This window comes from Lepidochelys kempii, chromosome 1, assembly GCF_965140265.1.
Source record: "Lepidochelys kempii isolate rLepKem1 chromosome 1, rLepKem1.hap2, whole genome shotgun sequence".
NCBI lineage: Eukaryota > Metazoa > Chordata > Testudines > Cheloniidae > Lepidochelys > Lepidochelys kempii.
This window is the reverse complement of record NC_133256.1, coordinates 252,634,339-252,657,092: the sequence shown is the minus strand read 5'-3', so window position 1 is coordinate 252,657,092 and position 22,754 is coordinate 252,634,339. Positions and strand designations below refer to the sequence as shown.

The window sequence follows — 22,754 nt, the reverse complement described above, 5'->3', positions numbered from 1 at the left end:
CAAGTGATTTGATAACAATAAATAGGACCATTTAATTCAGCTTTGCACAAGGGCTCAGGATTCACCCTATATGGATTGCTTCAATTTGCTGATTGCTGAGTCACCTCTGAAGTGGGATTTGGCTGCTGTTAGAGCTAGAAATGGGCCAAAGGAAAAACTTTTGATTCAACCACCCACACACTCCGATGGTTTGGCAATTGAACCTGAATGCGATCCATTCCTACTTTCTGTTTATCGCTTTAGTTATAACCTTCCAACAATACTACAAAGCAGATTTAAAACTGCGTGCTAAGCAATTGAAGTAGAGGGGAAGGTAGGTCTACAGATTGTGAATATTGAAAGCAGAAACTGGCCTGCACACCATTACACTTGCAAAGAGTGCCATGAGATATTTAATATCCAGATGTAGTCAAGGAGACTTCATTATACATTTTACCTGAGAGATGGCAGTTCCTGCAACACACTGAACCTTACTACTGTGGGGGAAAGTATTGTTGACCTGACCCCATCCCACTCTGTGACAAGACCTATGCACTATATGCAGCATAGGCAAGAGCGGTAACGCAAGAGGCCTACAGGCCTGCATCCTGTAAGACTTAGCTTAAGCTAAGAGCATTTGCATATGCTGGGCCATGGTATTTTGACCCAGATAACAAAGTAGGCCAACCTCTAGCCTAGCTCAAGTCCCTAGCTGTCCATTATATGCAACTCCCGCCCCCCAAACCTGCAAAAGCCCTGAGACAAAACGATGCCACAAGCAAAGTGCAGACCTTTCCTGGAAATTCCTGTGTGTGACCATCTCTGTCTCCTTCTCCCTGCATGCTTGTATTCAAAAATGAAAGGACCTCAGACTGTTTGAACCAAACAGATGGTGTGACTCGTTTTCCACAACACTACTATGCTGTGGTATTGGTTCAACATTTTCACAGGGAAGAGTTCCATCTACTACATCAGTCACCACCACCTCGTTTTGCAGCCAATCCCAGTGCTGACTCAGCCAGCCACGATTAGCTATTCTTGTGACATCTCAAGCCAAGAGGGTGTGGCTTGGGACAACAAATATGGTGGATATAAGGAGGGACTGGATAGCTCAGGGGACTGCCCCTAGGATATGGAATCTTCCATCTCTAGTTCTCCAGATCAAATGCAGCCCTTCACTTTACTAACGAAATATCGTTACTGGAGAAAGACTGCCCAGTGCCCTGCGTGAACTCACTTGGTGATCTTACACCTGTTCCTAGTGGGTAAGTGTTCACATCAGAAAAAACATGGTTCTAACAGGTCCCCGTGGTAGCAGTCTCTGGAGAAATGCTGCTGACTGAGTAGTTTATGGAGACTGAACACTTTTCTCATCTCTAGCCTGAAGCACGTTGATATGAAAGACCCTTGCATTCCTGCTGCCCATGTGGGTGGATAGAGAACTTCAGCCTCCACAACTGTGGTTATCACAATGGAGCGACAATCCTGGTATGGGGTCTTTGCATGCTATTGCAATGCAAATAAGTAATAATGATAGTAAAAGGAAAAACAATAGTACATCTTATTCTAATATTTCTTCTGGGGAAAAAGAAGTCCACGCATTACAACACTGTCACGACCCAAATCAATCAACCATACTAACTCAGAGGACAAGTCAGGACTTTTAAACTCCCAAGCCCTACTCTCCGTAACAGAACAAAACACTGTTGGCCATTGGTCTCTGCAGGACAGCCTCACCAGAGTATACCCAGCAAATCATTAAGGGTCTATTCCAGCACCCACTGAAGTCAAAGGACAAACTCTCATTGACTTCAGTAGACGCAGGAACAGGGCCTAACAGCTTTCAACCGAAACACAAAGTTTACATGATAGGATCTAATTGTTGAACATAACATTACTGGAATAGGGAGCTGAGTAAAGCCCACTGAAGTCAATAGGGTCTTTCTATTGCTTTCAACAGGCTTTGGATCAGATGCTAAATCCATAAAGCACTACCTATATATAAATAAAACTTTCCTAGTGGCTCCGTTTTCTCCAGGAGCTAAGCCTTCAGCGTCTTTATTATTTATTTATTTATGAATGCTACTGGTGGTGATGAAAACCCTCTAGCAGGGACCAGAATGTAACAGGTCTATAGTTATTTCATGAGTCTGCAAACAGATGAAACAATGGAGCAAACTCATCCCTGGCGTCACTCCCCTGACTTTAACAGAGTTACCTCTGAATCGAATTTGATCCAATAGCTATAAGAGACTTCTCTAGTTTATCATAAGGGGCGTCAACTGCATAGCCTAACGACAACAGTTTTAAATTGACAGCATTTAACTATTTCAGTGCTAATCATCTGAGCATTAACATCTAGCTGTGCTTAGCCACTGTGGTTGAGTAGCATGGAAATTAGGCTGGAAAAGATCTGGCAGGTCACTTTAACCATGTTCTGGGGCCCTGCTAGGGTTGTTCCCTACTGTGCATTCTCTAGGGCTTTGTCTAGTCTAGTTTTAAATGTTCCATCGCTTCCCTGGAGATGGTTATTATTCACTCTAATAGACTCTTCCCTGCTAGGAAGTGTATCTCCAGCCTAATGTTTCTTTTTCTTAAATTCATCCCATTACTCCTAGTTATTATTCCAAGGCTTGGAGTGAGCACTCCAGAAAGAGGGGGAAAGAGAAAAGGGAAGAGGGACAGCATCTATGAGAGGAAAGGTGAAGGAAGTAGCAGCCCACAGAAGAAGGTGGTGTGGGGAGAGTTGAGGGGAGAGCAAACTAAGGTGGAAGCTTAGTAACAAGGCCATGAGCCAAGCACCACCAGAATATTCTCCCCCCCAGTTCAACCCTTGCTGCCAATAATACAGACAGCTAGTCCAGCAGACTTGGGACTAGTTCCCTAATAGTGTGCACTACAGGTGATTATGAAGCAGCAAGTCATGGTCAGGCTTATAGCCAGAGCTAGCTATACATCACTTGTTCTGACGAGAAACCCACTCGTGTCTTGCTCCTTCCTTATCTCCTGTAACACACGCTGTTTAGTTGCTTGTTGCGTACACCAAAGGCGTCCATCGCCTGAGAAGCACACTATAGTATGCACTGTTGGAAGTGTCCTAAGGTTGACTACAGCAGAGCATTAGAAGCTTTTGAAAGAGTCCCTAAAGGGGAAAAAAAATCATGATCGCTCTGAAAACTTCACCAAAACACTGAGATTTATTTCCTAGCACCAGCCACCTGACGTGGGACTGGGTTACAAACAATTACACGCCTGGTACATGGCAGGGGTCAGTTGCCACCAATTCTAGTGGCTGATGGTACATCTTTTTCAAAACAGTCAAACAAACAAATGCAACTAATATACTAACCAAACCAACCACCAAAAATTAATATGGACAATTAATAAAACATGGAGAGACGTTTAGGCTGTTGGTTAGAGTAGATAACGTCAACCGCTAGGGCACATGAAAGTATTCTTCTGCCTCTTCTGGACCATTAGTCAATAACGATTACCTCTCAAGCTCAGTGGCTTTCTGATCACACGGCCACTTGTTCTTTAGGTGGATCTGCTACCTTGATCCTGGGTTTGCTGTTTTTTTGTAATTTCATTGTTGTTGACTGGATGTGCATTATGTCAGCCCATCCAGGAGCACTGCTGGTAGTATCTTGGGTGCCCATTACCTTGGCAAGTTGCCAGATACGGCCTCTTTGAAATCTAACATTCTTTCCCACTCGCAACAGGGGTAAGTGTCTAGCATTCTTCTTGTAGTAGTTTCTTTATGTTCTAGTTTCTTGGACTATCGTTCTGTTGGAACTACTTCAGAGTTAATTGTCTTTGGTCAAAGAAACATGCTAAAGGTCTTTGTCCTTCCACCCATAAATCTCTGAACTGGTGGTCCTAATGAAGCATTGTGAGGGGTGTTGTGATATTCCAACAATGCCAAGTATGGACCCTGTGAATCCAATGGGGCCCTTTTGTTCTGTTTATTCATTTTTTGCTCTTTGTATTGACTTGTGTGCTAACCCATTTTATGGTGTGTAGTATGGGCTTGCCCTGCTGTGCTTGAACTGATACACCTGAAAGAGTTGTGAATTATAGCCCATTATTTGTTGTTAACTCATCTGGAATCTCATGGTGAGCAAATCGTGTTTACACTGTGCTATTACCTTGTTACTTCATGTGTTGTGCAACAGCTCAGTTTTAAAAATCTGGAGTAATATTTCACCCAAGAGGGCATATTTCAGTTTTAAAAGACTGGCCCAAACCTTGAACCAAGGACATTCAGGAATCTTTTGTGGTTGCAATGGTTCATTTGCGTTCTGATTCCTCTATTTCACTACAGATCTTATTTTTCATAGCAGCATTTATGCCTGGCAAGACAGGAACATCTCAAACTCTGTCCTTATCCTCCTCAGGAACCACATGGTGATTTATGTTTGGTATATCTGACCTCATGTTCTGCGTGGAATTATGATGACAGCCATTCTCCAGCATTCCACATATTTTGGGCAGTAGTTTTCACCAGCATTGTAAGCATGCACTGTTCTTTGCAATGTCAAGTCCATTTCTCACAGTAGCCTTGCTTTGACCTAGTGATCAGTTATACCAGAAATAAACTGATATCTAATTGATCCATCTGTTAACTATTCAAATTCACCTGACTTAGTCATTACCTAGCTCTGCAACATGATGGTCAATCATCTGCCCCAGCACCTGTTTTTTTTTTTTAAAGAATATATACCTTGAATGTATTCCTGAATTTTTTGGATGACTTTGTCAGTTTGCAGCCACATTCATGCTCTCATTTTAATGTATTATGTAGATCTCCAGTGATTCTGGGTCTGCCGCACATAGCAGTATGGAAGATTTTACCTTCTCTGATTTCTCTGCAACATTTCCTTCCAGGAACATTTGAAAGTTCACAATCACCTCCTCCTTTTCTGTGCCAGGTTCATTCCCAGGCCGAAGGACAGCTCCCTCTCTGCACTTTTGCCAAAAATTCCATTTACTTTGAACCCCATGTAATCAATGTGTGACACACACGAGTGTTCATAAGAGACTGGTCTTTGTTTCTTAGTCCCAGTCACCTGGCAGGGGTATCCACTCATTAGTAGCTTTTGGGGGAAAATCATCATGATAACCCTTGAACTTCAACCCACTAGCGCATGCAAAGAGGCATGAAAGCCCCAGACCATTGATTCAGTCCCACAGGGGTACAAAACTAAAGTGAGTTGGCTGGATACAATATCTATGAGAAGCAGGTCTACACCAGGTGCCCACGCTATGCTTCCTTCCCTGCAACAGGCGCTGCTGAATCTAACAGCAAGCCAAGTTGGCCCAACACAGTGATCAGTGCTTAAAGTGGTCTGAAAAAATGTGGGGGGTCTATAATAATCCGGGAGGTGCAACTTCTATAAAACTGTGCTTAAAGTGTGCCCCTCAGTGACATGGTTCAATTCTTAATTATTATTTTTTGCCAGGTCTGTGATCCCTTGTGACCTCTCCTCCTACACACACTTTAAGCACTGAGGTGGTGCATCAGTAAGACAGGCAGGCAAAGAGGACAAAGCAAGAAGACAAGTGATGAGGGGGAAGAGACAAGAAAACAATGACAATAGGGATGGGGGATGAGGAAGACAATTGAGAAAGAAAAGAAAAGGGGGAGGAAGAGGAAATATTGCGGTGGGGGGGTGGGACTGGTAAAAGGAGGTAGCCAAGAAGAAAGGAGGATGGAGGGAGAGAAGATAAAGATGGAGAAGATACCAAACAAACAGAGAAAAGGGAGACCAGCAGAAAAGAGAAAAACTATACAAGAGCCAGAGAAATCTGTCCCATCAAAAAGAGCACCACTTGCCAGACCCATACAGAAATCTTGACTCTCAAAAAAGTCCAGATGGGCCATCTGGATTGGCAGCAGCAATATGGAAGGACCCAAATACTAAAAAAAAAAACCCCCAGCAAAACAAAGCAATAGAAATGAAGATATACTAAAGGGTAAAAAGAGAAGAGAACAGTATTTCTTTTAGAATTTAAAAATGCATCCGGAGCATATTTGTTTTACAAAATTAGAAGGGGTGGTAATCAATAATAAATAAAATAATATGTATTAATTAATTAATTAATAAACAATGTGCTCTAGGCCATCCTAGAGGTCCCAGCAAAGATCAGTGTCCCACAGTACTATGGACTGTACATATACACACTAAGAGTTCTCGTCAGAAGCAGGGAATGGGTGACAGGGAATGGATCCCTTGATGATTACCTGTTCTGTTCATTCCCTCTGAAGCACCTGGCACTGGCCACTGTCGGAAGACAGGATACTGGGCTAGATGGATCTTTGGTCTGATCCATTATGGCCATTATGTTTTATCCCACAGAGCTTACCAGCTAAATATATTTCTGAGAGGTTTCTTAACAGCTCTCCACTCTGCCCCCAATATACGCAAATTAGAGATTCAAAAACCTAGAGCAAATTCAATTCCTTCCGCTCCTTCTCCCCTCAGAAAGTAGCACAAGTTTCTCAAACTGCGAGGCTGACCTCCTGGAGAAGGCTCCACTTCCCACAATGTGCAAGCAAGGCCAGGGAACAGGAAAAAAGAAAAGGGCTAAGACAAGAATCTAGTCCTGAATATTCAGCGCTGAATGCTAGCTGCTCAATAGATGGGCTGTTTGCAGGAGCTCCAAGTGGAAATGATCCAGCAAGCTGGAGAAGTAAACAGGCTGCTCCGTCCATGTGATTAAAATGCTTTTTAACTGCAGCCTCCCAGTCCATGAACCCTCCTCCCCTCCACCATGAATGCTCTTTGCTGCCCCGACCCACACCAATTAAAATGTTTATATTAGGGCTGTCAATTAATCGCAGTTAACTCACGTGATTAACTCCAGAAAATGAATCACGATTTAAAAAATTAATCACAATTAATCACAGTTTTATTTGCACTGATAAACAATAGAATACCAATAGAAATTTATAAAATATTTTGGATGTTTTTCTACATTTTCATATATATTGTATTCTGTGTTGTAACTGAAATCAAAGTGTATATATTAGTTTTGCTTATAAATATTTGCACTGTAAAAATGATAAACAAAAGAAATAGTATTTTTCAATTCACCTCATACAAGTACTGTAGTGCGATCTCTTTATCGTGGAACTACAACTTACAAACGTGGGGGGGGGGGTTGGTACACAACTGCACTCAAAAACAAAACAATGTAAAACTTCAGAGCCTACAGTTCCACTCAGTCCTACTTCTTGTTCAGCCAATCGCTAAGACAAACAAATTTATTTCCATTTACAAGAGATAATGCTGCCCTCTTCTTATTTATAGTGTCACCAGAAAGTGAGAACAGGCTTTTGCATGGCATTTTTGCAGTCATTGTTGCAAGGTATTAACGTGCCAGATATGCTAAACATTTGTATGCCCTTTCATGCTTTGGCCACCATTCCAGAGGATATCCTTCCATCCTGATGACGCTCGTTAAAAAAATAACGCATTAATTAAATTTTTGACTGAATTCCTGGGGGAAGAATTGTATGTCCCCTGCTCTATTTTACCCACATTCTGCCATGTATTTCATGTTATAGCAATCTTGGATGATGATCCAGCCCATCTTGTTCCTTTTAAGAACATTTTCACTGCAGATTTGACAAAGCGCAAAGAAGGTACCAATGTGAGATTTCTAAAGATAGCAACAGCACTTGACCCAAGGTTTAAGAATTTGAAGTGCCTTCCAAAATCTGAGAAGGATGAGGTGTGGAGCATGTTTTCAGAAGTCTTAAAAGAGAAATACTCCGATGCGGAAATTACAGAACCTGAATCACCAAAAAAGAAAATCTGACTCAGATAATGAAAATGAACATGTGTCGGTCCACACTGCCTTGGATTGTTATCAAGCAGAACCCATCATCAGCATGGATGCACGTCCCCTGGAATGGTGGTTGAAGCATGAAGGGACATATGAACCTTTAGCGCATCTGGCACATAAATATCTTGTGACGCTGGCCACAACAGTGCCATGAGAACGCCTGTTCTCACTTTCAGGTGACCTTGTAAACAAGAAGTAGGCAGCATTATCTCCTGAAAAAGTAAACTAACTCTTTGTCTGAGCAATTGGCTGAACAAGAAGTAGGATGGAGTGGACTTGCAGGCTCTAAATTTTACATTGTTTTATTTTTGAACGTAAGTTTTTTTATACATAATTCTACATTTGTAAGTTCAGCTTTCATGATAAAGAGATTGCACTACAGTATTTATATTAGGTGAATGGAAAAATACTATTTCTTTTGGTTTTTACAGTGCAAATACTTGTAATAAAAAATAAATATAAAGTGAGCACTGTACACTTTGTATTCTGTGTTTTCATTGAAATGGATATATTTGAAAATGTAGAAAACATCTAAAAATATTTAAATAAATGGTATTCTATTATTAACAGTGTGATTAATTGCATGATTAATCGCGATTAATTTTTGTAATCGCTTGACAGCCCTAGTTTATATTGAGGTGTGGGGGCAAGTATTGTCTCTACCACCCTGTGTTTAGGAGAGGAATGTTGGCACCAAGTTTGGGAAACCCTGGGCTACAGAATCAACCACAACTTTGGGCTCCGTTATCATTGCCATTGACGAGAAAGGCAAAACAGAGGGCCAGATCTTCCGAAGAGTTCAGGACTCGGCAGCTCCCATTGTTTTCAGAGCGGGCAGCGGGGTGGGTGGAGTAAATCCATGAACCTGCAAGGAGCTCTGCTGGGGCAATGAGGCTGTGTGCAGGTGAAGGGGCCCACTCAAGCAGAACCCCTTTCAGGGCCCAGGGCTTCCCTCACATGGCACAATAATATATGTCCGGTGGTAGATTTTAGAAGTCCAGGAGAACAGGCTTCTCCGGAAGCTGGACGTACGTTGTGCTGATTTAGGCCTTTCCCCCCAGCGTTACCTCTGGCAACTTGATTTCATCACCAATAGCATGTGCACCTTGTCTCTGTGTAGCTTTAGTACTCATCAAATATTGTGCGGAAATGAATACAATACAGGAAAAGTATGTTTTAACCTAATGTATCATTCCATTCAGTGTATCACTATTCACCCTACATCTCTTTTATCTGCTGTAATCAAGATGATTTCTTACTGTAATTCTCTTTGCCATTTTACTGCAGTATAAATGTACCACAGACTAAGGATAGAATCCAGTGCCTGTTGGCTTCAATGGAGAGACTCCCAGTGAATGACTCCATTCGGCTCTGGTTCAGGCCCTGTAAATCTGTATAGCAACCTAAAGTTCACAGCATCTGTATTTCAGTGTTTTGCTTACTCAGGGCCTGATCCTATAAACTTCTACTCAGGTGAGTAGCTGTTACTCCTGCAGGTAGCCCTATCCAATGTAATGGGAAAGCTCACGAGTACAGGTTTGTGGTGTCAGACCCCAACTAGCTGCATCACCTGAAATAGCTGTGCTGGGGAAAGCTGGCTATCGGAAGCCCGTTAGTATTATTCTGACCAGAGCAGGTTTTACAAAAACTTTAAAAGTGAGTACTGATTAGAAAAGAAAAAAAAGAAAGAAAAAAGAAGTGACTCAAATACTAATGTGTCTCAGGACATTTGTCCTTAAGCCACAACAATTTCTAATCATCTATTCTTTAAGTCCTGACTTCAGGCAAAACTCCCATTTCTTTCAAGACTGGCTATCAACTTTGCAACTGAATTAACCCTCCCCCCTGAAGAATAGGGTTTACAATGGATGTGCTGACATAACATAAGATCCTAACCCTGTACTACTGATTTGCCCAAAGTTCCTATTGTCTTCAATGGCAGTTTTGTCCACCTAATGACTGCAGGATCAGGCCAGGAATAGCATAGAAAAATAATGAAATCGAAATGCATATCAAGAGCTGAATGCTTTAGAATTAATGACTCTTTCTTAATGCTGTGGGTTTTAGTTGGGACTGTTTCTCGGAAAGACACCTGTCTATCCTGCTATCCTGGTACTTCTGTTGTTGCTCATCATCATAATGAAGTGAGCTGTAGCTCACGAAAGCTTATGCTCAAATAAATTGGTTAGTCTCTAAGGTGCCACAAGTACTCCTTTTCTTTTTGCGAATACAGACTAACACGGCTGCTACTCTGAAACCCATCATAATATAGGAGCTCTTATTTAGAAAACCTGGTGAGAATTTGTTAATTGTGAACTCTGGTGCGCTAGCTGCTGAGAACTGGCTATTTCAGTCACATAACAAAGACCATTTTAGAGACATAATTTCACTTTCCAAACCCCTCCCCACCCCACCACCACACACACTTAACTGCAGTCACAGGGAAATAAACAAAACATTCCTGAGCTGAGAATTTTGTCCTTTCTTGGACAGGTTGGGGGAACTTTAAACTGCAAGGGAGCCTTTTCTCAGTTATTGAAGCCAGTGGACCCCATCCTCCTGCTGACCCCCTCTTTCTTTCTCTATGACAAGTTTAATATGAAGGGGAAAACTTGCCAAAAACATTTAGCATGATCAATTATACTTAGGGGGTGAAATCTTGGCCCTGTTTGAAGTCAGTGTATTTTGCCATTGATAGAGTTTCTAACAGCAGCTGATGTCTTGTACCTAATGAACAGATCTGCATGCAAATCTCTAAGAACAAAATAAACAGGAAGGGGACAAAGCCACAACTGCCAGTTACACATGTGACATGGATGCAAAATAAAATTACATATTCACAAGCATTATAAAAACTCATTATAGGCCAAGCTCTTTGTATGAGGAACTCCCATTGATTTCAACAGGAGATTTCCATGGAAGCGCGGGGGATGGAAATGGCAGGATCGGACCCTCTATCAAGTAGAAAATTATACTATACACACACACTTACATCTGAATGCAAATGAGACATGCACACACAGAGACACACACACACACACACACACGTGTGCATGCACAAATGTTTGACTATGTACATATTAAAAAACATTCCCTATGCCCAAACTGGCGTAATCATCACCAATTACCCTTCCTCGTTACTACTGTTCTCTATTGTATCCCTTGTGGCAAAACCCATTATACCACCCATCATCCTAGCTAGAATGTCAGCAGTCCGTTTACTCAGCTGCTATGAGTTTCAGGCTCCAGCGGGATCAAGTCTTAGAGAGTATTCATTTTCAGTTACAATGGCATAAATGTATAAAATTCAGCACAGATCTATGGAAATAGACATGAGGGGGGAAATCAGAAAATTCACCTACTTCAATATTCATGCAATAGCAAGCTGATTATTTTTTTGTCATGTAATGTCAAATACCACTCAAAGTGTGGACTTTATACCTGCATTAGGTACATGACAGCCCACCACTGCTCCAAAGGCGTCGTTACAGTTCTGGCTTTACTCGAGCCCACCTCTTTGAGTCTTGACCTGAAGGGGGATGTGTATTCAGACACCACCCCAAGTTTAGCGATCCCAGCATTGCACCTTAATGTCAGGATTTTGCTGGGGAAGGCTCTAAAGTGTGGAACCCGTTCCCCTTGACATTCACCCCAATTCCTCTCATCCTTCTTTATAAACAAACAAGAAAGCCTGGTGTTCTACAGTCAGACACAGCTGTCCCACCCAGCTTTTCCCCCTCTCCTCCATATTGCCCTTATTTTTATTGAATCCCGCCTCCCCACAGATTGATTATTCTTTGGGGGGGTTAAAATAATAAGGGTGTTTTCAAATTATGCTTGATTATATTTTAATAATACTGATATGTAGCACAGAACCCTAGTGTCTCAGCATGAGGGTGTTAAAATAGTCGTCATTGTATAAACAGATTAAATATTTGATAAATATTGAACTCAATAGACAAGAACACTACAGTAAAGGAGGACTGTTCTGTATATCAGATGAGAGCAGGGGGGTCACAAGTGCACAATGTCCACTGGAAGCACCATTACAGTCTCACACACGTCCGGAGGGCCCAGTTCTGGAGCCCTTTCTTCAACAGGAGTTTTGCCCAAGTAAAACCTTGAGGACTGTAGCTTAAAAAAAAATATTTTCTCACTCTACTTTTGCAAAATGAGGCACAGTTGTGCCACTCTCCAGGCTATTCGTGTGCGTATTTTTGTTTTTAAAACAACCATTTATAAACAGCAGGCAAATAAAGCACCTTCACTCATTTCACACACACAGCTGAGAAAACTAACACGTCTTTCCCTCGAACTTTTGGAAATAATTCCATAGCAATTGAAGAAAATGTAGACGATCTTTTCCCCTGACTAGAACTCTGAAAGTCAATGTCTAACAGTCCAAAAATCTCTGAAAAGCAGGGTTTAATATAAATTCATGGATACAATGTAAAGTCTTGATCCTAGCGCCTTCCTTGTTCTCACTAAGAGTTCTGCCAGCATAATACCCAAAATAATGCCAGCAGCACCACAATAGTAAACATGAAAAACCACTTCTACCTCTTTCACTGGTGCATTTCTATGAAATCAGATAATGTGGTTAACAGGATTTAGACCCTATAGGACTCAACGCACTATTCTTTGTATATCCACACCATATCAACTTCAAGGTGCAAAAAGAATACAGGATCAGCCCCATGAACATAATGCACTATGTATATGGAAGTACAGAATATAACAAGCACATTTCTACCACAGCATAAGCAATCAATAAAGAAATATAACATGCTTCAGCCATAATAAACAGTTTGTCTCCTAGATAACAATGCAAATTGTTTTGGAAACTTCTTATGAAAAGATAGGTAGTTTTCCAGCAACAAAATAAACCACTAATTTGAATTTCAAAAATCTGGAAATCTACGGTTAAATACTGTATTATTATTCAAATGTTTTAAAGTTTTATAATCAATCTCTTTGCCAACTAGGGCACTAATATTTGTTAAGATTTAAAGTGGTTACATCTTTATACCAATTTTCATGATCAAAATCAATGTATGAAAGCCTTTATAGCTATTATAAGTGAATGTTTACATTCTAGATTTTTTTGAAAAAATGCAAATGAATAAAACAGAATGTTTAAAATGAACTGATATGTTTTAGTAACAAAGATATGTAGCTATAATGTCATCTTCATTCACAGGGAATCATAATAATCCTCATGCAGTGATGATCATATATCCCAAAATTTGACTAATGCTAAAATGCTTTCATCATTTCACGTGATTTAAGCATTTCAGGGTTCACACCAAAAGTGCTTTAAGGACTCTCTGAAATAAATGTAAGCCTTTTGATTGAGTTTAATGGGCTTTGGATCAGGCCCGAAGTATCAGCTTTAGGTCCCACCACCCCCAAAAGGACCTGATCCCTCTCCCACTGAAGTAAGTGGAAGTTTTGCCATTGATTTCATTTGGAGCAACACGGGGCCCAAAAAACTGTAACAACAAGTGTCTCCATACTTTAAACATACATCCAGCAGAAACATTCTACTGCAAAACGATCTCCTTTCCATTATCCCCCCCAGCCCTGACATCCTGTGGTACAGATCGTTCTCAGAGGGTTTTATAATGCTTGGCAAGATGGCAACACTAGCATGGTCTCCAGTTCCTGTCCTAGGAAAGACATGCTGTTCTTTTGGAACCCAAAAGGATGGGAAGTGATGGGGGTTTCGACCTCTGGGACATGGCTGAAGGTATGTGGAGGTAAAGCTACCCACCTAGGAAAGAGGAGAGCACACACACAACTGCCTTAAAAATAAATAAACTAAACACATCATGACCGCCACCAAAACAAAGCTACTGTTTTGATGAAAGGATTAAACTCTGACACGTCATCTAGGGGGAGGGAGGGGAATCATACATTGCAGACCCCTGCTTCTTGTGGAATCTCTGGGTGTGAGGCCTGTTTGGTGTCTGTGTGACTCAGTAATATCGCACAGTGTATCATGCAATATTAAGATGACATGAGAGATTTCCTTTACTTATGGGAAAACTAGCTCTTTGCCCAGTCCTGAAAATATAAAAGCAATACTGTTAGCATGCTTATTCAACAGGTAGTAGACAGAGTCATTTCAAATCTCAGCTGAACACATCACTTTTCTCCTTTGCCTCTACACCTCTGCTTTTCTCTCTCTCTCTGTCACTGATCATTTGCTAGGTAGCTCTGTGAAGCATCTAGAAGATTATGTCAACCAAAGGTGCAATGCAAAATCCAGCTGCGTTGTGTGAGCTGATGCAAGGAAGTGGGTAGTACTAATCATTTGGCTGGAAGGAAGATTGCTCTCCGAGGTGGCCAGAGAACTGATGGTTCTAGATGCCCATCCCTCCCAAGTTTGTTTGGACAGGATTGTTAATGAGTGATTAAGAATGATTTGTTGGAGCTGTTCAGCAGGGTTTCGCCCCTTCTCTTCTGCATGGTTTTATTTCACAGCAAGCTGCAGGGGCTCCTACATTGTATGAGGGGGACATGCATGCTCCATTGGATCCTTGCTCCTTCCACTCCCTCACTCCCCCTTTGTTGTGAACTCGCTGCTGCTTTCTTGGTGCCCCCTGCTCCCAAACGCCTTTTAAAGAACCAAAACCAGAAAACTTATAATATTTTGCTACCCCCTTCCCACTCCCGGAGCTGCCTCCCCCCCAGCTCCCTGCAGTCACCATGGTGATGTCGGGGGCGGGGGGAGGGCTGTGGCTATGGAAACATCTTATTAGTACTTCCACTGCCTTGCAAACTTTTCTCTCGGTGTGTGCGGGAAGGCGCAGAGCTGTCCTGTGAGTTCCAGCGGCTGGGCACCGCTCAGGGCGCGCAAGGCACCATCAGCGCGCACAAGGCACCGCTCTGCCCGCGCAAGGCTCACTGAAGCCAACTCGCATTCTAGGCGCGGTAGCTCTGAGCCCTCTCCCTGCAGCAGGCCCCTTACTGGCCAGGACTCCCATGGATTGCAGTGGGACTGGCCCACCCTGGGGAGAATTGCACCATCTCAAAGGCCCTAGAGGTGGATGGGAAGGAATAGGCTATTCAAAGCAGCAGGAGCAGATGGTGATGATTTCAGGGCCAAATTCTGTTCTCACTCACACATTGCTTACTTCAGTGGGGTTGCGTCGAAGGGGGGTAGACTTTGGCCCTTAAATTGTGAGACATCCCTACCACAGAAGTGACTGCCCAGTTCTATAAGGAGGCTTCTAGCTGCCTAGGTGCTTTCCTGCAGAAGAGCTCTGAGTATCTGGAAAGCTTGTCTCTCTCACCACTAGAAGTTGGACTAATAAAAGATAGTACCCCAGCCACCTTGTCTCTCTGGGTGCTTGCTGTGCAGCCATCACCATGGTGTCTGAGCCTGTCCCTGATTGGAGAATTGTGTCCAGAGGAGTCAATGCTGGGAGAGGTATAGAAATGACAGCCCTTCCCTCCAGCCCTGACCCTTGCAATGCAGGGTGGGTGATGGGGGGCGGAATGAAAGACGGCAGGATCCGACCCTTGGCTTGGTTCATAATGTGTATGTGGCAGCAATGCAGCCTGGCCAGGCTGCGGCTGGCTCTCCACCGAGTCACTTCCTCCCTGGCCAGCAGCCCTGGGGAGCGGCTCCCCCTCCAGCCCCCAGAGAAAGATCCCAGCTGGATGGCAAAGGAGACTGCCTGGAGCGCAGGAAGGAAGGGGACCCAGGAGGAAGAGAAGGGGGGAACTGGCAGGGATTTGGGGAAAATCCACCATAGGGCGTGTGGGTGTTGGTCTCCCCCTTTGACTGGGGAGGTAAAGGGCATGTGGAGGTGAGGCCGAGGTAGGATTAGGCGGGGGCTTGGTTGCCGGGGTGGGATGGGGCTGGCCATGGGGGGAGGGATAGCTCAGTGGTTTGAGCATTGGCCTGCTGCTAAACCCAGGGTTGTGAGTTCAATCCTTGAGGGGGCCATTTAGGGATCTGGGGCAAAAATTGGGGATTGGTCCTGCTTTGAGCAGGGGGTTGGACTAGATGACCTCTGAGGTCCCTTCTAATCCTGATATTCTATGACTCTATGAGTCTCTCTCCTTCTCCTCCGGGCAAACAGGTACTAGTACTAGGCTGGTTGTTTGGGGTCCGTTTTAATGAGTCAGGCTGCGCCCTGGGGGAAAAGCTCTCTCTGATTATAGCCATAAAACCCAACCCCCCTGTGAAGATCCCCCCTACTCCTTGCTCTTCCTTTGTAAGTCTAAAACAAAGGGCAGGGTGAGCCGCCAGCTAGCGGTGCGTCTGCAGGGCCTGGATTTTTACACATTAACTTCCAGCGCCTTGCAGAAGAAAACAAAATCACTCACTCCGCCAAACTTCTGGGTCTTTGCCCAACGCTAGACCTTAAGTGCCTTTAAACAGCATCGCCAGCAAGAGTAGGGGTCCCCTTACAAGAATATCAACAGCCTATCTTCATCGTCGATTAAGGGAGGGGAAGGGCAGACACACTAATAACCGTCTGTCCCAAGCGAAGAAATCTGGGGGCTTTTCCCTTCCTGAACACGGGTTGGGTTCCCTCCACACAGCAATCCCCTGTACAGCCTTGTTTGGACAATCGGGAAACGCTTCAGCTATCAGGAGCCAGGACCACCAGTCCCGGCGCTGCTTCCTCTTGTCTATTTCAATTAGTTTCCAGACCGGAGCTCCTGGATCCCTGCTGCTAGTAAGAAGTGATTCTCTTCTTCTTCATCATCTCTCTTCCCTCCTGTCCACACCTCAGCTAAAGGGTATTTCTTTAGAAGGACAAAAAAAAAAAAAAAAAAAGGAAACGGAATCTCTCCCTCGGTGTGTGGATGCATCCTTCACTTTCACTCCAGCAAAATTTTGCCTTTGATTCTGAGCACTTGTTGCATATTAAGGGGCGGGGAAGCTTTGCCCGTTGCTATTTAAAACAAAAATCCTCCTAAAAAGTCACAAGACGATGCGGAAGATCTCATTAAAAGGAGAAGGGATTTTGTAATACTTCCAGATTTGTAGCAATCGATTTCTTCTTTGAATTGGTTTTAAAATAACTAATTTCCACGCACGCTGTATCTTAGTTGACGATTCGCTAGGCTAGATTTAAGCCGATGATATTTTATTTTATAAAGCAAAGATTATTAAGTGATTTCAGTGCCTTGCCATTAAAAGTTACGGGCTGGTTGGGTTGTTTCCCCCGTTACTTTTAAAAAAAAAAACCCAAGAAAATAAAACTGATAAAGAGAAATTAAAACATGGCTGGGTTTTTTGTTTTTTTTTCAATGAAGCTATATTACTCCTCCAATGCCCTAGGATCTTTACATAACAACTGAAACTCAGAAGAAAAGCTAATTGGATTAAGTCCTCTGAAAGGGAGGCTAAGGTGTCTGAATGAGACAACTGCAAAGCTCCACTTTTCTTGCCATCTGTTTAGCAAGGCTAAAATGTTTTCTGATTAATATTATCTTCATCAATCATGCTGCCATTTATCATAACCCTGCTGCATTTAGAGAACGGCAGCTCACAGAGACGGCCGCAGGGCACAGGTCTGAGCGTTGGGATTGAAAGTATCGGGGATTCCAATCGCCTGTGCCACCGGTAAGTAACAAGCAGTGCCCATAAATAAGTCTGGATTGCGTCCCTGCTAAGAGGGGCAACTTTATCCTACTGTTTAACGACTCTTCACTGAAAACTAGGCGCAGTGTGGGCTGCCTCAGAGCGAGTGTTGCAAATCAGCGAGTACAACGCTTCATTCATTTCAAAACATTTTCATCCTGAGAAAACAAACTCCGGGGTTTTTTGTTTTTGTTGTTGTTAAAGGGTCACATCTTTGTAAATTCGCCCCAGCCAGACTATTCCCTCCCCCGCGCCCCCCGAAAGGTTTTGAGTTCCAGCTGTTGCGTTTAGTTCTCAATGCATGCACATAATAATTAGAGCTTCAACAGAAAAAACCCCGGGCAATGATCTCACACTCTGCATTTACAAAATAAATTCTATTAAAGATGTAAATATCTGGCGTCTGCTTATGCGGGAAAGCAGTTCACATTTAGGTGAGGAAGCGTCTTGCTCTTGAAACTTGCATACGATCCGTTAGGAGACTTTAGGCTTTCTTTACATCGATGGCCCCTTTCAAAACACAGCATCGACTCCTACCCGAACCGGTGATAATTGGTAGAGAGCAGACAGGCTTTCAGGGGTTCTGAAATGTTACAATATTTTCACACACACCTCCCCCTCACAACTTACTTCTGGAGAGTCCTCCAAATGCTAGCGGTAATAAGTCTCCCCTAGTTTCCTTCCCTCAGAACTGCCTAAAGATACTGAGCTGGAGGAGAGAGATTCTTTGCATCTGAGTGAAAGACATACACAGGAGAATTCCCAGTGGAAAATATAGCACGGTCAGGGAGAAGGAGCCAAATCAAAGAGAAGTTTTAGTTCTGTTAGGGTGGATCCTGTAGGTCTTCATCGGATAAAACTCTCACGGAGTCGCTGGGAGTTTTGAGCCCATAAGGTCTCTAGAATCTGGCCCATAATTACTCTTTGGTCAACATTGCAAGGCAGGATCCTGTAGCCACTGAAGTCAACGGCAAAACTCGGACTGACTTCGTTGGGGGAAGGATCGGGTCCCCAGTATGTGTTCAGCACGGCAATTTATAATTAATTATAAATTACTAAAACTCGATAAAAGAAAAGGAGTACTGGTGGCACCCTAGAGACTAACGGATGCATGAAGTGAGCTGTAGCTCAGGAAAGCTCATGCTCAAATAAATTGGTTAGTCTCTAAGGTGCCACAAGTCCTCCTTTTCTTTTTGTGAATACAGACTAACACGGCTGTTACTCTGAAACCTAAAACTCGATAGAAACCTGCACAAGGCGAATATAAGCCGCAAATCAGGGCAAATGGCCACTGACGATTTCTCAGGTGAAAAATGGAAATGATTCCACGCTGGGCTTATTTCGAAAGAGGACTTTGCCGTGAGAGAGAGCGAGCGAGCGACCTGTTTGGAAAGTTTTTTTCCTAGAAAAGCGCAAAGGTTACTGATGGATTCAGGGATCTGCTTCTGAGTGGGAATTGCTTTCCTATGTCATAGGTTGCATCAGGACAGGCTGGTGTGGCCCGAGTGTAAAATCCGGCTGGACATAGAAAAAAATCTAGAAATGTCGTTTCTGTGGGTGCAAGATTATTAAATCGATTTCATGATGGGGAAAAAAGGGGGCCGCCAGGTGAACCGGCGCAAAAAGGGGGGTGGATTCGTTTCGGAAGGTAGCTGACAGCTGGCGTGGGGAAGAAATGGAAGGCCTTAAGTTAAGGGAGCTAATAACGCATGTGGTTCAGGGGATACTCTCAGAACCTGTCCACAACATTACCAGCCACCGAAACTGCAATCCGCCGCCACCCGATTTCCAAAGCACGAGCCTTGCCAACGCTGCGGTGCCAGGGGCTGGCAGGAAGCTGCAGCCTGAGCTGGACAAATACACTTCAGTGTACTCCTCTGACTGAGCTCCGCATCCATCCCCTCTAGTCTAAGGAAGCCTGGGGCTTTCTTTGCTTGCCGCGGTTAGGAAGAGGTTACTCACGGTCTCCCTTTCATTCCAACCAAGGTCTTTACACCTAACCCTGGCTTGAATTTTTTAAAAAATCAGAAAAACTTCCCACTCAGCCAGTCCACCCCAGCGAGGGACTCGCTTTCCAAACCGGCTTGAATTCTAGCTATTCCCACAAGACGCCATTTGGATGAGGTCATTAAAAAAAAACAACCCCTTCCTTATTAATACCGTAATGTATTGCCCTGGAAAGGCTCCGCTCAAATCTAGTCAACTGCCTAAAACTGAAAGCAGAGAGGGAATTAGTTTGCCGATATCCCGAGGAAAAATCCAGCCTGCACCTCAGCTGCAAGGGCAAACTTCGGGCTCCAGCCAGCCCTGTCTATTTTTAACACAACTTTTTGGGGCTCTCTTTCTGGTGAACTGAAAACACACACACACACACACACACACACACCAATGCACGTTTGATTAGAAGCCGGGTAACTTATCATCCTATTAGAGTCTAGTATATTTCCTCCACTGTCAAGTTGAATAGTCTCCACTTGGCTGCAATGGGAGGCTGTTGTCTCGAGTCTTGGACTAACCTGTGGAATCCATGTCGGGTTCCTCCAGTAACCCACAATGCATGCTCTTCCCATGGGCAGTACAGAAGCCCCAAAGTCCCGGGGTCTGGAGATCCCCTAGCTCAGAGATGCACACCGAGAACAGAGAGAGGGGAGGGGGGGAGGTTAGAGAGAGAGAGAGAGAGAGAGAGAGAGAGGGACACTCAGTAATCCAGCAGGGCAAAGCCAGACCCGTCAAAATGTTTGCGGATGTTTCATGGGAAAAAGCATCATTTTATAGGAGCCCTGATGGGAGAAATGTCATTGATAGGCCAGCCAGCCTGATGAATGGCTGCTAGTCAGATGGGGATGTGGCAAGGCTCAATGTGAAGCCCATTGTGATGCTGTTTTGAATAAGAAAAGCTTTCCTCCAAAAAGGGGGGCCTTAGATCTACGCAATCCCAACACTCCGACTTCCCTCCTCGGTTAGAGCATTAGAAACGTTCTTCTGATTTAAAGTTCCAGGGGCCTTTCCACTCCCCCCCCCCCCCCCAGTCTTTGGTTCATTACAGCCTGAGCTCAAGTTTGGCTCAGCTCCTCAAACAAGCAGGAGATCTGGGTGCGGGGTCTGCGGTGTGTGTAAAGACCCCATCGATCGACCCCTCCCCGAGCTTTAAGTTGGGCTCATTCCCAGACACACATGGAGTTGGAGGCTGTGTGCTGCCTTCCCCCCAGGTCTTGCAAGCTCAGTTTGGCTGGGGAGGGGTGACGGAGAAAGTTGCCCATGAACAGAGCTGACGGTCCAGTTCTGTGTCCCTGGCGCACACCCACACCCACCCACCCACCCCCAGGCATTTTTGCTTGGCTCGCCAGGGACTGCACATAAACTGCATGTGTTGTACAGGGCGGTGGCACGTTGTATGCACTTGACGTGCAAGTCTGGAAGAGAAGGGAAGCTCCAGGCGGCGCTTCCAAGAAAGAAGGGACGGTTGTGTGTGCTCTCCGGGGTACGTGAAAAGAACAAAATGTTACCTGCGGTTTTTAGGACAACGTTGTAGGGCTCCCTTTAGGGGTGCAAGGGGGCTGGACTGCAAAGAAAGTTGCTTATTCTGAAGGCGGTTCTAGGTGCTGGAAGTGGAAGTAAAAGTGCAAAGCTCGGGCTCTGATAAAGTGGCTGGTTTAGGGAAGGAAAAGCTGTGATTAGAATATGAATAGAGCTCCAGGAGAGGAAGAGAAAGGGGGATTACAGCTGAATTACTTTGACCATGGACAGAGCCAACGTTTTCTACTCTCTCCCCCACACCCAGACTTCCCCCCTCCTTCCCTTCCCCTGGAAAAAAAAAACAAAAAACCAACCACCCAGCGAAACAAGCAGCGCTTCTGCTAAACAGGAAGCCGAACATCTCCTAGTACCTTCAAATCCATATTAAGAGATGAAAGGAGACAAAAGCGTTGCTGCCAGTCGGCTGCCGCGGGGCCCTGCTCGGATTCTGAGCACTCCTGCAAAAAGTCTCTGTGCAGAGCAGGGAGATGCTGACACACTTGTTAGCTTTGCCTAAAAGACAATAAACACAAAGATTGTCCTTTGGGGCAAAGGAGTGAGGAGCAAAACCTGGAAAACTCAAGGGGGGTTTGTGGGGGAAGCAAACTGCGGCTCAATAAGAGGTTGCAAAAGAATGAGACTGTGACAAAATAGCGTCTGAAGCAACGGGATCGAAAAAGCCTTCAGGGAAAGGTAAAGAAATTGGCCTGTTAAATTTCACAAACGCTTCCTGCTGCAAAAACATTCCCCCAGAAGACCTAGGAGCAGGGGCAGAGCAGCTGTTCCGGCGGAGCTCCGGGGAGGTTGGCTATTGCGGGCTGGAATCACCTACACCTTAAACAAACTGACCCCTTTGATCCTTTGGCCACTATTGAATGCCAGGGATGAGATGATAATGAGGTGATGGGACACAGTATCGACAAGGAGCATATTGTATGGGGCTGGTTGTTTGTTTGTTTGTTTGTTTGTTTGTTTTTTTTTGGGGGGGGGGGGAATCGGGAGAGTCCTAAAGAGAAATCCCAGTGTCGTAGGCTCAGCAATTCCTGTAACTTTGGTACAGTGTAAAACCAGAGTGTGGCCACCGTATTGGTGTGAAGAAGAACGATACACTGCGCTGTGCCCAGCTTGTTTATGTCTGTTGAAAGGTGGGAACGAGGGTCGAATTGCAATAGCAACGAGAAAGCAAACCTTTCCTCTGCTGGGCACGGGTGGGGGATTGTCTCTCTAGGTTGCTCCACAGAGGCAAATCCCCCCTATTTCTTCCTGAAAGAAGAAGTGAACTCCCACGTGTTTGGGGAAGTCGAATCTGGCAATTTAGAGACAGCAGCTTGTTGTTGCCCTCCTTTGAAAGAATGTCATTTTCCTCCCCTTCTGGTTGAATTATGATTTAGACACTGACCATTTCTTTTGATCAGGGCTAATGGAGGGTGGGGGGTGGCGGCAGGGCCAGAGAGACCCAAAGGTTTGCAGCAGCTGTATTTGGAAGAATGCCTTTTGTCCTCGCCGGAGTGTGCTAGGAAACACGTGATGGGTTAAAGTGGGATCATGCTGCAATGAGCAGCTGGGGGCATTCGGCCTGTCTCCTGCGGGTGTCTGTCTGGGAATGAGGGCTCGGAGCTCCAAGGCCATCAGCACAGAAACTGTCTTACAGGCAGTGAAAAGGGGTGGGGGTGAGAAAATTGGGGCCAAGATTTCTCCTTTTTAAGATGGTCAAAATTTCACATCCATGGTCCGGCTCTGCTGCAGCCTGTGTGTGATGGTGGGGCACATGGGGGGCAGCTGCCAGCATCTGGACATCAGG

General features: G+C 44.4%; 1 protein-coding gene across 3 annotated transcripts in view; it reads right to left on the bottom strand.

Moving 5' to 3' along the window:
• RFX4 (regulatory factor X4) overlaps window positions 1–20,146 on the bottom strand; it is a 129,925-nt gene extending 109,779 nt beyond the window's left edge. For all 3 annotated transcript variants that reach the window (XM_073324380.1, XM_073324390.1, XM_073324399.1), the window contains exon 1: window positions 19,954–20,146. In XM_073324380.1, the coding sequence (XP_073180481.1) occupies window positions 19,954–19,996 (43 nt within the window). In that variant the 5' untranslated portion in view covers window positions 19,997–20,146. The remainder of the gene's footprint in view (window positions 1–19,953) is intronic.
• Window positions 20,147–22,754: the final 2,608 nt, after the last annotated feature.